This window comes from Anabrus simplex, chromosome 1, assembly GCF_040414725.1.
Source record: "Anabrus simplex isolate iqAnaSimp1 chromosome 1, ASM4041472v1, whole genome shotgun sequence".
Taxonomy (NCBI): domain Eukaryota; kingdom Metazoa; phylum Arthropoda; class Insecta; order Orthoptera; family Tettigoniidae; genus Anabrus; species Anabrus simplex.
The window spans coordinates 430,446,948-430,460,845 of NC_090265.1; the positions used below are offsets into that span (position 1 = coordinate 430,446,948).

At 37.4% G+C, this 13,898-nt stretch overlaps 1 protein-coding gene across 1 annotated transcript in view; it reads left to right on the forward strand.

Annotated features, from left to right (window-relative positions):
- Positions 1-13,898, forward strand: part of LOC136856903 (isovaleryl-CoA dehydrogenase, mitochondrial) — a 56,906-nt gene that overhangs the window by 36,111 nt on the left and 6,897 nt on the right. Inside the window, exon 6 of the mRNA XM_068226734.1 lies at positions 4,574-4,664. Within this exon, the coding sequence (XP_068082835.1) occupies positions 4,574-4,664 (91 nt within the window). The remainder of the gene's footprint in view (positions 1-4,573; positions 4,665-13,898) is intronic.

A 13,898-nucleotide genomic window follows, 5' to 3' on the forward strand; every position in this document is an offset into this window, starting at 1 on the left:
CATTTTAAAATGAACTTCGAAGAAAAAAACAATCTTTTATACCCTGTTACTAAAACAATGGATTACAAAATGTTCTTTTAAGTGCTGGAAAGTGAATCAGATTCATATTGACTGAATATGCCTTCCAACATCAGAAGAGGTAATGAGGGCATGTTTGAACTTAACAATGTCTACCGGATTTAAATCCATCGTTAACTTCACACTTTAATCTCCACACAGCATTACAGCAACCTCTCCCATTTCTTTATATTTACGGTTCTCTTAAAGTACAGTGTCCATCTTCATTTTTGCTTTTGCAACTTGACATCTACCATGATCCTGTTCCCAATATATTATTCACAATTAAAAATTTTCAGAAGGTGACAGACGTGTCATTTGGAGCCTTTTAAGTGCTTTTCTGATGCATGAAAGATTATCCTGATGAGCGTAATGTAAGTCATTCCTCACTCTTGTGTCGCCTAATTGAGGCCGCATTATGAGTCCATAGCATTCAGAACTTTCTTAACAGAGTGTATATATTTAGCATAATATTTAATTGGCTGCAGACAAGTACCCCACCTAGTTAGAATTTGCTTAGGTGACAATGGAATTTCTGGGTACATTTCCCTCTAAAGATGAGGTCTTCTGTGGGCTTTGAGGGAAAACCTTTTTCACTGAGGAAATCAACAAATCTGCTTTGGGGTAACTGCCTCTTACAACTTCTGCCACATGATGAAAGGCTTGTGCTATATGCTACACAAGGTAAATGAGCCATCTTAGGATATTCAACAGATAATGCTTTTCCAGATTTTATGGTATTTTTTTCAAGTTTTAAATAGACTTACGGCAACACTATGTATAAACTTTTAATTGTGATAGTTTTGAGCTATGGAAGTGTATTTTTAATATTCAAGATTTCTCTGTAAAACTTAATGTACTATGTCTTTAAGCTTTTGTAAAGCACGTAATTGATTGTAAGATATGTACTTTCAAAAGTCAAATCACCGAGCTCGATAGCTGCAGTCGCTTAAGTGCGGCCAGTATCCAGTATTCGGGAGATAGTAGGTTCAAACCCCACTATCGGCAGCCCTGAAAATGGTTTTCCGTGGTTTCCCATTTTCACACCAGGCAAATGCTGGGGCTGTACCTTAATTAAAGCCACGGCCACTTCCTTCCCACTCCTAGCCCTTCCTTGTCCCATCGTCGCCATAAGACCTATCTGTGTCGGTGCGACGTAAAGCAACTAACAAAAAAAAAAAAAAAAAAAAAAAAAAAAAAGTCAAATCCACTGAAGATGGGCCCATACCAAGGGTCGAAACATGTATAGTCAATAATGAAAATTTGACTTCTTCATAGAAGAGGTAGCATTGTATTGAATACGAGGACTTTATTAAAACCTATAATTGATACTTTCAATACAGATACGAAGCTGATATCATGCAATACTACTTTCTACTCATAATTCTTCTGCCTAATCTGTAAAACCTTCATTATTGCTTTAGCTCCACCTTCTCCATTGGGTGTATAACTGACACTGCAATCTCTCTCCTCGCCACTTGTCATCAACACGCTGGACGTGTTGGCACACTGCACCTAGCCAGCCTTGCCAGCACTCTGTTCTCCAGTTAGCTGCACACATCGCTAACGTAAACAAGAGTCGGTTCTTCTTCTTCCTCTTCTTCTTCTTCTCCTCCTCCTCTTCCTCCTCCTCCTTCAAGGCTGCGCTTGCTGGCTCTCACATCACTTGGCAGCAACCTGATTTTCAGCAAGGGAATTCTACACCTAGTCAGCCTGTCATCTTTAGGAAGTGGTTCTAAGCCACTAATTCTCTACAGTGGCTGACTAATATTTTTACTGCTTCAATCTCCACTTGAGGCAGATGTCTTACCATGTAATTTTAACTACCTATAAGACCTTCACTAATTAGAACAGACTTCTACCATCAAACTTAGCCAACACTCTTCAAGCTCTTGTATGGTTTTCTTTTAATTAATTCTGTATTATACTGTTTCTAAGAAGAAGAATATTAAAATAAGTACTCAAATCTCCCTATTTCAATATAAACTGGTACTTTTAACCTTAGCCAATCTAGTGGCATCTAAATTTCAATTCTTTTCTCTTCATCATCTTAAACAGTGTTATAGTGTTTCCTTTTTCAAGAAATATTAATACAAAATCATTCACTTCAGACACTACAATGTAAAATCTTGGACTAGCAAGTTTTTTGCCTTTTTTTTTTTTTCATCAATGATTACATATTTGTATTCAGCTACTATCTAATCAATAATCGTGTTCTGGAAGATTTTTCACTTCAGACACTACAAAGTAAAATTTTGGACTAGTGAGTTTTTTACCTGTTTTTGTTCTGCATCATTTTTTACGTATTGAAAGGTTATCTTGTCAAGAAGTTAATCTTCATTTAATCAGTATTGTTAACTTCTTTCTAAATGTTAAATTTGATATTATTTGTTGTATAAAGTGTTTTGATAATATAATACAGTGGAACGTTGGATTGCGAGTATAATTCGTTCCGGCATCATGCTTGTAATCCAAAGCGCTTGTATAACAAAACAAGTTTTCCCATTAGAAACCAGTTAAATGCAGTTAATTCGTCCACAACACAAAAATATTTATTCGCATACCAGTTCTGAAACAAAATATAACTTAAATTAAACTGCACTTTATCTTACAATAGAATCATTGTTGGTGTGAGGGAGACGAGAGACAACATGAGAAGAGAGACAACATGAGAAGAGAGACAACATGAGAAGAGTTACTGTGTAGCACAAATTTCACTAACGGAATCACTGCTCTCTGTTGGCTCACTGGAATTGTTTCCTTTTCGTGCAACTTTAACGAGGAACTTGTCTAATGACTGTTGCTTTTGCCACTTTTTGAGGATTTCATAAAAATGTGACAATGCTTTGTCATTGAACTGATTCATCGCTCGTACTGCTATAGCCTTATTCGGGTGGTGTTTTTCTACAAAATTTTGCACCGTTTCCCACATTTTGCACTTCTCCCGAATCTCAGTTGAAGTGAGAGATTCCATTGACTTTTCCTCCTACTCCTCTTCCCCATGCGAGATCTCCTCCGTAACCTCCTCCTGTTGTTCGCGATGCAGGTCCATCAGTTCGGTGGTGGACAGTTCCTGGCTATGTTCTTCCACCAGCTCTCGAATGTCCACATCATTCACCTCCATCCCCATAGTCTTCCCTAAGGACACAATTGGCAGCTCATTTTCACCAACAATCTCCTTAAAGTCATGTCCAAGAACACAGTCAGGTCACAGCTTTCCACAAACAGAAGTGAGAGTTCTCTTGGTGACTCCATCCCAGGCTTTATCGATGATATTCGGGCAGTTCACGATGGGGAAATGATTTCTCCCAAACTCTCGGAGGGCAAGGTTTGTTTCTTCGGTCACTTTGAAGCATCACTCAAATATTGCTTTGATGTATAGCTTCTTGAAGTTTGAAATGACTTGCTGATCCATAGGCTGGAATAGTGGAGTAGTGTTGGACCTGCATCGCGAACGACGGGAGGAGGTTACGGTGGAGATCTCGCAACTTGACCTTAACGAACTTGAATTCCTCCAGTAAGTCGTCCTCAAGGCCTGGAGGATGTGCAGGAGCATTGTCCATAACCAGCAAGACTTTGAACGGCAGATTATTTTCTGAAAGGTATTTCTTCACTACAGGACCAAAAACCTCGTTCATCCACTCAATAAACGAACAGGGGAGAGGAAAACGTAAGCACACATGACTCTTGTATTGTGGAACCTCACTCGCTTATCAAGTTACAATTTATTTAAAATATTTGCTCGTCTTGCAAGACACTCGTAGACCAAGTTACTCGCATTCCGAGGTTTCACTGTATTTGAAAACTATTGGGTTTCTTTGATTTCCATTCTCTCCTATGTTCCCATCCAGTCTACCTGACAAACTTCTTAACCCATCTCTTGGTAATCCTTTACCGTTGCCACACCAGTCCCACCATTTGAAAACAGATAATTCCAGTCTTGGATTATATTGAAATTTTCCCAGGTGTGTTGACTCATTAATATGAGGCCCACCTGCAGAGGTGTCCCATTGCTGAGCCCTACTTTATGTTTCATTTTATGATTACGGTCTTAATTTGCTTAGACAGTTGTTCATTCACACAATAATTATGATGTAAGATCAGTTAGTGTGCATTGATACCTTGAAATGAATCATGTAGATTCATGTGCTGATATGATGCCTTATGTTTTATGCACCTCACTATTTAAAAAACTCAAGCCTTGTGGTTGTTCATATCTTGATTATGTCACTTTTGTCCCAGAAGAGTGATTTTTCTTTTTAGTACTTAAGGCTACTTTATTATTATATGAACTGTATATACGGGTCTAATTCAGCAATAAACTCAGATTACCTGGAGATACAGATATGAGACATAGCTAAGCTGAATTCCATTTAGTCAAAATTTGTTCCAGTTGAACTAGTTGTAAAGGTAAATCTGACGACCTGGTCAGTATATTAATATGAAATACCCTTTTGCTTTTTATTTACATTTTTTCATGTATAATTTCATATGTTTTGTATCATTTAACTTCCAGAATTATGCAGGCATGCTGTGACACAGCTTTTGAGTACCTTCACGTACGGAAACAGTTTAAAAGAAGAATAGGAGAATTTCAACTAATGCAGGTAAATGTTATTACAGTATTTTCTTACTGTAAGTCACTTTTCGTTATTCTACTATCACCTAATTTTATTTATTTTAAAGCAGGAGGCAAACTGGTGGGAAAAAATATAAATGGATGGCCAGAGTATGACTCTGAAATTTGCTTGTGATGTTGCCAAATGCAAAACGTAAGAGAAGGTAAACAAACCCAACTGTTCAACATGACATATTAACAGAAGTATGATCAGTGTTACATCATCATACTTGAATATGCAAAACTCTGTCTCAACTTCTGAATTAAATTTTCATACATTATTAACTTGATTAGAAATATTGTACATTACTTTGTGTGAATAGCAGATTTAAACTTAAAGAACTAATCTACAGAATAACAAACATTTGATTACATGCTTACCTTCACATTTTTCTTATGCAAGAGAGTAAAATTAGGCTAGTAGTATTGATCTTCTAAATATTCTTTGTATGCTTATTGTACTCCTTAATGCATGTAGGTTTCATAACCCATTCACCGAGCTCGATAGCTGCAGTCGCTTAAGTGGGGCCGGTATCCAGTATTCGGGAGATAGTAGGTTCGAACCCCACTGTCGGTAGCCCTGAAGATGGTTTTCCATGGTTTCCCCATTTTCACACCAGGCAAATGCTGGGGCTGTACCTTAATTAAGGCCACGGCCGCTTCCCTCCCACTCCTAGCCCTTCCCTGTTCCATCATCGCCATAAGACTTATCTGTGTTGGTGCGACGTAAAGCATATAGCATAAACCATTCATTCCCTTTGTTCTGTTTGTACATTACATTGATCGGTACACTAATCTTGATAATCAAATAAGGATGAAAGATTGGTGGTGATGAACATTGATTATAAATTATATAAAAAAAATTGTCTTTAAGATGCTCAGATCACAGTTCAATCTTCTCCAGGTCCAAATAGAATCCATCAGGTAACTTCAAAGGTCAGAGTGATAATTGTAGTAATCTTCAGAATTCAAAGTATTGTCTTATATGAAAGAAGGAGAAATATTGTTAATCCATGGTATTAGAAAGGTGTACTTCGTAAATACCACCAGTTTGGTATTTATAAGAACAAGATCTTTACCTCATAGTTTTCCAACTGCTTTCTCTGAGAAATAAACAAACAAACAAACAAACAAACAAACAAACAAACAAACAAACAAACAAACAAACAAACAAACAAACGACCAACCAACTGTCGCTGATCTGTATTTAGGACTGTTCTCCAGGTGGAAGATTCCCTGTCAGTTGTTTACCTAGTCTTTTCTTAAATGATTTCAAAGAAGTTAGAAATTTATCAAACAGTTCTCTTGAAAAATTATTCCATTTCTTAATTCCTCTTGTTATAAATTAATATTTGCACCAATTTGTCTTCTTGAATTCCAACTATATCTTCAGACTAGCAAATGTACCCATGCTTCATTATGCGATTCCACATTGTATGCAGATTTCTACGTAAATTGCTGAACACGCAGTGAGTAAGATTATATGAAATTGCATGTCCCTTAGCGCTATCCGAGAAATGCCACGGGGAGGACCCCATACGTTGATTCTGATGTACAGAGTGCGTTGGAAAGTTTTGATGAAAATGGTGGGCCACGTTTACTATTGCTATTCGCAGTCGAGTTCGGGAATTTCTACTATAACAGCAGTCTCACCTGCCTAATGCCATTCACAATGGCGATGGGGAGTTAACATTATAAAGGGAGAAATACACCGTAGGTCGGCAACTTGGCGTCTCTCTTGCCTTCTACCCAACGAACAACCACAAGTTTACAGGAATGACACAAAACAGCATTACAGCAATTCCCTGCTGGCAAGCAGCCAGAGAAATTGCCATGGTAACCGGTAGGTTGATTGTCGGTCACTCAGTAGGTAGCATGAAACCTGCAGAGGACAGCCGAATAGAACAAATAGAACAAATATGTAAAAAAAAAAAAAAAAAGTGGATGTTTTGAAAAAACGAAATATCTCTCACTAAATTGTAATGATATGAGTTACGGATTTAAGAAAGCATTAACAGAGGACAAATTTAGGCTCAGGGATTCTTAGATAAGAAGGTGACTTATGGTGTTACTACTTAAGCCTAGAGGCAAGGCAGAGGCAAGAAATAAAAAAGGAGAGAACAGAATAGAAGAGAAGTATTGTTGAACTATGAACAGCCTCCCTCAGTGCCAATCAAAGACAACTGTAACTCCCAACGGTACTTTGCGGATATCGCACAGAATGGCAGCTTGACATCTCTCTCACCTTCTATCCAACGAACTACCATGAGTTAACAGGAATAATGACGAAAATGGCATTATATTACTTCCCTGCTGGCAAGCAGCCGAAGACGTTGCTATGGTAACAGATACAGTAATTTTCTCCGTCATTTGAAGAGTAAGCAAAAGTACATACATAACCAAAGTTGTTTAACATGAAGGTACGTTTCACATTATAGTCTACGGATTTTACACAAAATCATTAGTATAAGAGAAAATTGAAGAAAACCTGTTCTGGTCTTCCTATAAACCCTCAGTCTGTTCAGTGATTTTTAAATCATATGCATATCTAAACCTGCTTCTGTATGTGTATACTCTAAATATGAAGTTTGTTTGAGATCTATCCAGCCATTTTGCCATGACAGACATACAGATAGTCAGACACGAAAGCTAAAAACCACTGATACAGTCTTGAGTTGACCTAAAATGGATAAATATCTAAAAAATTGGAAAAATAAACAAAATTACAGACAGCGGACCGCCTACAACTTTATTTATATAGATTATGATCTTTCCTATCTTTGAAAGCTTATTCATCTACTAATGTCATTCCACGCCATTTTCCACTGACGTCTCAGAACATCCCTCTTAGTTAAGCAGCTTATATCCTTACTCCCAAGTCTTTCCAGCCCAAAGTTTACAACATTTGCATAACACAACTCTTTTGTCAGAAATCATCCAGAACAATCATAGTGCTGTCCTTTGAATCTTTTTCCATTTGTTATGTCAAGTAATACTTGTGTGGGTCCCATACACTTGAACTGTAATCTGATTCTGGATGTCAGAGGTAAATGTCATGAGTGACATTTCACTAACTTTACAGAAGAGCAAAAAGAATCTGCTGAAGTGTGTATTTTGCTACCTTTAAGGCAGGTCGAATTGACAGTTCTGACCATTGTAAAGTATCGTAAGAGCCAATACATTAAGCAGTGTGGTGGATGGCGTAAGGTTGAATTGTTGCGTGATCACTTACCATTGTTTATCTCTGGGTTCTCTTTGCACGTACAATAGCATCACATAGCTTATCTTCATTCCTGCATAACATTTAATAGTGTACTCATAAGAAGACACGACCAAAACAAGTCACAAGTCACAATAGTTTTTGCTTTTACGATAGTTTACCTCTGACGTCCAGAACTGGGGTTTTTCCAGAGACTTCCTTCTCCTTTATATCCTTACTACAACACCTAAATACTCTCATAACGATATGAAAAGGTCTGTAACCTTTATTTACAAACTCATTAATGTAATTACCCCTGTAAAGGGGGTACAACTACTCCGTACATTCAAACTGAGCGCCTTTTAGAAGGCCATCTGTTATTCGATCAGTGAACTGTCTAGCTAAAGAAGTTTCAAACTTTATCTTCAGGTGTCTCTACTATTGACTTATGTGCCTCCTCTGGTGGCAGGATGGACAATCAATTTTCAAGAAAATTTTGCTATTTATAAGTTTTCTAAACTGAATTGTTTGTAGATTGCTTTTGGTGTTCTAAGGTTACTAGCACTTTCTTCCCTCCTTCTTAAAATTTTAACCTATCACAAATTTTGGATATTTATTAAATTAGCCAGTAGAAAGTGTGGGTGTGTACAGGGCTTCAGCCCAGAGAGTTGTAGAACCTTCCTCTCCGCTATAAAAGCTGGGACCTTTTGGGCCATGTTGTCTTTCCATCACTCCAGTCAAGAGGTTTAGTGTGTGTTGAGGAGGCAGGGGGCAAGCGTTGCACATCTCTGTAAGACCCACCAGCTCAAGGTAATGGCAGACATCTTTTTTTTTTTTTTGCTAGGGGTTTTACGTCGCACCGACACAGATAGGTCTTATGGCGACGATGGGATAGGAAAGGCCTAGGAGTTGGAAGGAAGCGGCCGTGGCCTTAATTAAGGTACAGCCCCAGCATTTGCCTGGTGTGAAAATGGGAAACCACGGAAAACCATCTTCAGGGCTGCCGATAGCGGGATTCGAACCTACTATCTCCCGGATACAAGCCCACAGCTGCGCGCCTCTACACGCACGGCCAACTCGCCCGGTCAGACATCTTTTAATCATGTAACAGTTTCAGAAATATGACTTAAGGGAAGGTTTCAAAATTCTTTCTTAATGTAAAACTCAATCTTTCAATGTAAATCTTCAAACAAGTCTAAAGACCTTATTCTAACACAGGGAATAAATAGTGTGAACCCTCTTTTAATTCTCATTCAGCTTGGTATTGGGGTGACTATGATTTTGTAAATAAAATTTATCTCTTCTTTTTGGAATTAAAATTTTTCTCTCCATCTAATCACCTCTGTAGTATAGGCTTAGCCTCTGTAACTTTGGGCCATAAGCCCAGATAGGTTTTTTTTATTTTCAAGTGAATTTCAAAGGAGTGCAAGTGTTCACCTCCAAACATTTTGGTTTATGGCCGATGTATTAAATATTTTCTTTTTTCATTAAGGTCATGTAGAATGGAAAAGTTTAACTTTTCTGTTTAAATGTAACTTAGGCTGTCGAGCAAATAAGACAGTGAAAACTGTTTATATTTAATCTAATGTAAAAATTTAGATTGCGCCTTGGAGAGGCTTGATTGTACCTAATAAGTTTTGGAGAGTAGTCTCCTAGAGTGTGAATTGTGTGGAGCAAAGATACTCTTTTGAAATTTGTAATTTGGGAGCTTCAAGTTCATTCTGTACCTGATTGTTCTAGAGTTTTCTAATACTGTTACTAGAGCTGACAAGCTAACCTTTATCTATCCAATTGTTATTTGGTGTTGTGCATCTAAGTCAATTCGGGGGGGGGGGGGGGGGGGGGGGGGGGAAGGGGGAAAGAAATAAAATTTCAAATTTTAGAGTTTTAAATTATACCTTGATCTTTTCTCTGTCCACTTATTCATGCCCACACCTTCTTACACCTCTGTAAACTATGGAATGTCCGTTACAACCCCAATGAAGAACTTCCTTATATTAATAACTAAGTATTTACAGTGATCCTCATGAGGTACTTTCACACCATCAAGCTGTGACACTGAGGGGACTTTCCTCTTCACAAAACATACAACCTGTCTTTTCATCCTGTTTACCATCCTATCATTGTCTGCTGTCCACCTTCCAATATTGTTAAGGTTTTTTTTGCAGCTACTCACAATCTTGTAACTTCATCTACAAAATGCCTTATCTTTGATTCCACTTCTTTACTTATATCTATATAAAATAACAGTTTAGTCTGTATATCACATTGAATTTTAAAATATGGTATTTCTAAATCAGTCATGTCCACAGTAAAAAGGAAATGCAATTCTTTATATTTCTTCTCATATGTATGTACTAGCTGATGTACCCGTGTTTTGCTACGGAATTCTACATTGTATACAGAATTCTAGGTTATGTAGTGTTCACGTTGTGAGCAAGACTGTATGAAATTGCATAGCTCTTAACGTTCCCGTAGAAACCTGACAGGGAAGTCAACAAATGTCTTTTCTCATATGAAGACTGAGTTAGGGAAGTTTCACTGTATTGGTAAGCCCACTTGCCTACCATCAGTCACAATCAGGTTGGGGAGCTTTCATTATAATAGTAGACACTCACTCTCCACCTGCCTTTCTGTCTTAGTGGTTTTCCCAACTGAAATGAACATACATTACAATGACGTTAGTAGGAATGGCGCGATTAAAAGCAATGCTTTCATATGAAATACTCGATCAAATGAAAAACCACACATTTTCTCACTTTTAACGAACAGGACTAAGCTGCTGATCTAACAGTCCAAAGTTGCAGAACTGGAGTCCGGCTCCATGGCTAAATGGTTAGCGTGCTGGCATTTGGTCACAGGGGTCCCCGGTTCGATTCCCGGCAGGGTTGGGAGTTGTAACCATAATTGGTTAATTCCGCTGGCATGGGGGCTGGGTGTACGTGTCGTCTTCATCATCATTTCATCCTCATCACGACACGCAGGTTGCCTACGGGAGTGAAATAAAAAGACCTGCATTTGGCGAGCCGAACATGTCCTGGGACACTCCCGGCACTAAAAGCCATACGCCATTTCATTTTTTTTTTCCAGAGCTGGAATGACCAAACCGCAGACAGCCTTAAACACTCTTCTTCCCATTTCGGCAGGGAGGGGGTCGAATAGTGGCGACTCCCAGGCCTTTTTACTGATCTGTTTCCTAGGAGTACCCGTTAAGTCGAAAAGTATCAATTCACTACACTGGCGGCGGAAAATCTATCTGACTTGGAGGCAAATTTTTCCTCCAAGCCAGAGGAGAAACCCCTTCTTCACTGCTAATTAGGAATAAAATGAATGTAGAATTTAATAAAAAAATGAAGAAGAAGCTTTTCTTGAGAAATGGCACTTTTCAGAGTTGAATTTTGAGGGTTTTTTAGTGAATTGTGGTGCTATAATTTGGAATAGGCCTAAATTGTTATTCTAGACCAGGCCATACTACTACTCTACTAAGTGAGCCTCTGCCTTAAGTACGACCACTGCTCATTCAAAACAGTGCATCAGAGTAGGGATCGAAAATGTATGAACCAGAGGAATGGAATGCTAAAGAAGAAAGTTTTCTAACTCCCCGGCTATTTCCTGCCAATATTCAGTCAGGCTATTATACTCTGTACGCAACCGTAATCCCATCTATCGGAGTTGAGAGGCAGCATAAGAGACAAAGAACATCACAACAAACAATGGTTAATGTAATGTTATTGTTGATCAATGTTATGCGCTTTCGATATTGTAGGCTTCCACATTTAGTTTTCTTCCGACTCTGAATTACCACTCTTATCCTAGTCGGTACGGTAAAACTGAATAAAACATAAATTACTGGAAATTGTATTCTCTATAACTTTTATGTAGTACTTTTCGATAGGACGAATAACATACGTATTTAGTAATTAGCTTTTAGGCGCCTTCCTTTAAACTACCATTTCACTCAGCGTGAATAAAATGATTTTAGCCTTGATTTTAGCGACTTATATTCCAACGTTGCACGCCAATTTTTATTAAGATAGGACCACTAATAATATAAATATTTGAAAATTAAATGTTAGGCCTTCCCCTAAACTACCATTTCAGTCAGCATGAATAAAACTATTTCTGGCCTAGATTGTAGCGACTTATTTCCCGACTTTGCATACCAATTTTCATTAAATTATCTTTAGCCGTTTTCTAGTGATGCAAGTACATACATAACATACATACATACATACAGACAGACAGACAGACAGACAGACAGACAGACAGACAGACAGACAGACAGACAGACAGACAGACAGACAGAAATTACGGAAAACTAAAAACTGCATTTCCTTGTTACTGTGGACATGACCGATACAGAAATACCATTCTTTTCAAATTCTGAGCAATGTACAGACAAAACTCTTATTTTATATATATAGATTATATTTCAGGCCTTCCCCTAAACTACCATTTCACTCAGTGCGAATAACATTATTGATAGCCTAGATTATGGCGACCTATTCCCCGACTTTGCATACCAATTTTCGTGAAGATACGGCCACTAATAAAATAAATATTTGACAATTAAATTTTAGGCCTTCCCCTAAACTACCATTTTTCTCAGCACGTATAGTCTATATTGTAGCGAATTATTTCCCATCTTTGTCTAGCGATTTTCATTAAGACACGACCACTAATAACATAAATATTTGAGAATTAAATTTCAGGCCTTCCCCTAAACTACCATTTCACTCAGCGTGATTAAAATAATTTATAGCTTAGATTGTAGCGGTTCATCACCCGACTTTACATTCCGATTTTCATTAAATTCTCTTCAGCCGTTTTCTCGTGATGCGTGTACATACATACATACACACAGACAGACAGACAGACAGACAGACAGACAGAAATTACGGAAAAGTAAAAAATGCATTTTCTTGTTACTGTGGACATGACCGATACAGAAATACCATTCTTTTAAAATTCTGTGCAATGTACAGACAAAACTCTTATTTTATATATATAGATATATGTATGTATGTACGTACGTACTATGTATGTATGTATGTATGTATGTATGTATGTATGTATGTATGTATGTATGTATGTATGTATGTATGTATGTATGTATGTATGTACGCCACAAGAAAACGGCTGAACAGAATTTAATAAAAACTGGTATGTTTAGTGAGGAATAAGAGACTACACTTTAGGCCATAAATGTTTTTATTCACCCTGAGTGAAATGGTAGTTTAGGGGAAAGTCTGTATTTTTCTAATATCTATGTTATTAGTGGTCTTATTGATAAATACTACATAACAAAGGTTATAGAAAAAGACATTACAAGTTATTTATGTCTTATACAGTCTATACAGTTTTACCTAACAATGCTGAGGCTGTACCTTAATTAAGGCCATGGCCGCTTCCTTCCCACTCCTAGCCCTTTCCTGTCTCATCGTCACCATAAGACCTATCTGTGTCGGTGTGGCGTAAAGCGACTTATAAAAAAAATTATCAACTGAAATGAAAATAGAAAAAACTTCTGTTTGTTATAACAAAATGTATCCCTATTTTAAAGAACTTATACCACAAGAGGTTAAACAAATAAGAAAGAATTATTATTTGAATCATTATTTTGGTAATCAAATTGAACAATGATAAACAACAAAAAATCTAATTAATTTTATAACATTTCTACACATTCATATGTGGTTTAAATTGGTTTTGAAATTTCCCATTTGTCGCCATAAAACCTATCTGTGTTGGTGCGATGTAAAGCAAAATAGTAACAATAACGAAATTTCCCATAATTTTGCCATGAATCATGGAAGGTATTGTTATTGTAAGATTTTGCTTAATAATTCAAACCAAAGATCCACACGCATCTGAATAGCAAAATAGATATGAATTATCTTCACAATAAATTCTCGAACTCTGGTATCTATAGGCTTAAATGCACCCATTGTGGATTCTCCTATATCGGACAGACTGGACGTAGCTTTTTGACCAGATACCTTGAACACTACAACGCTTCGAAAC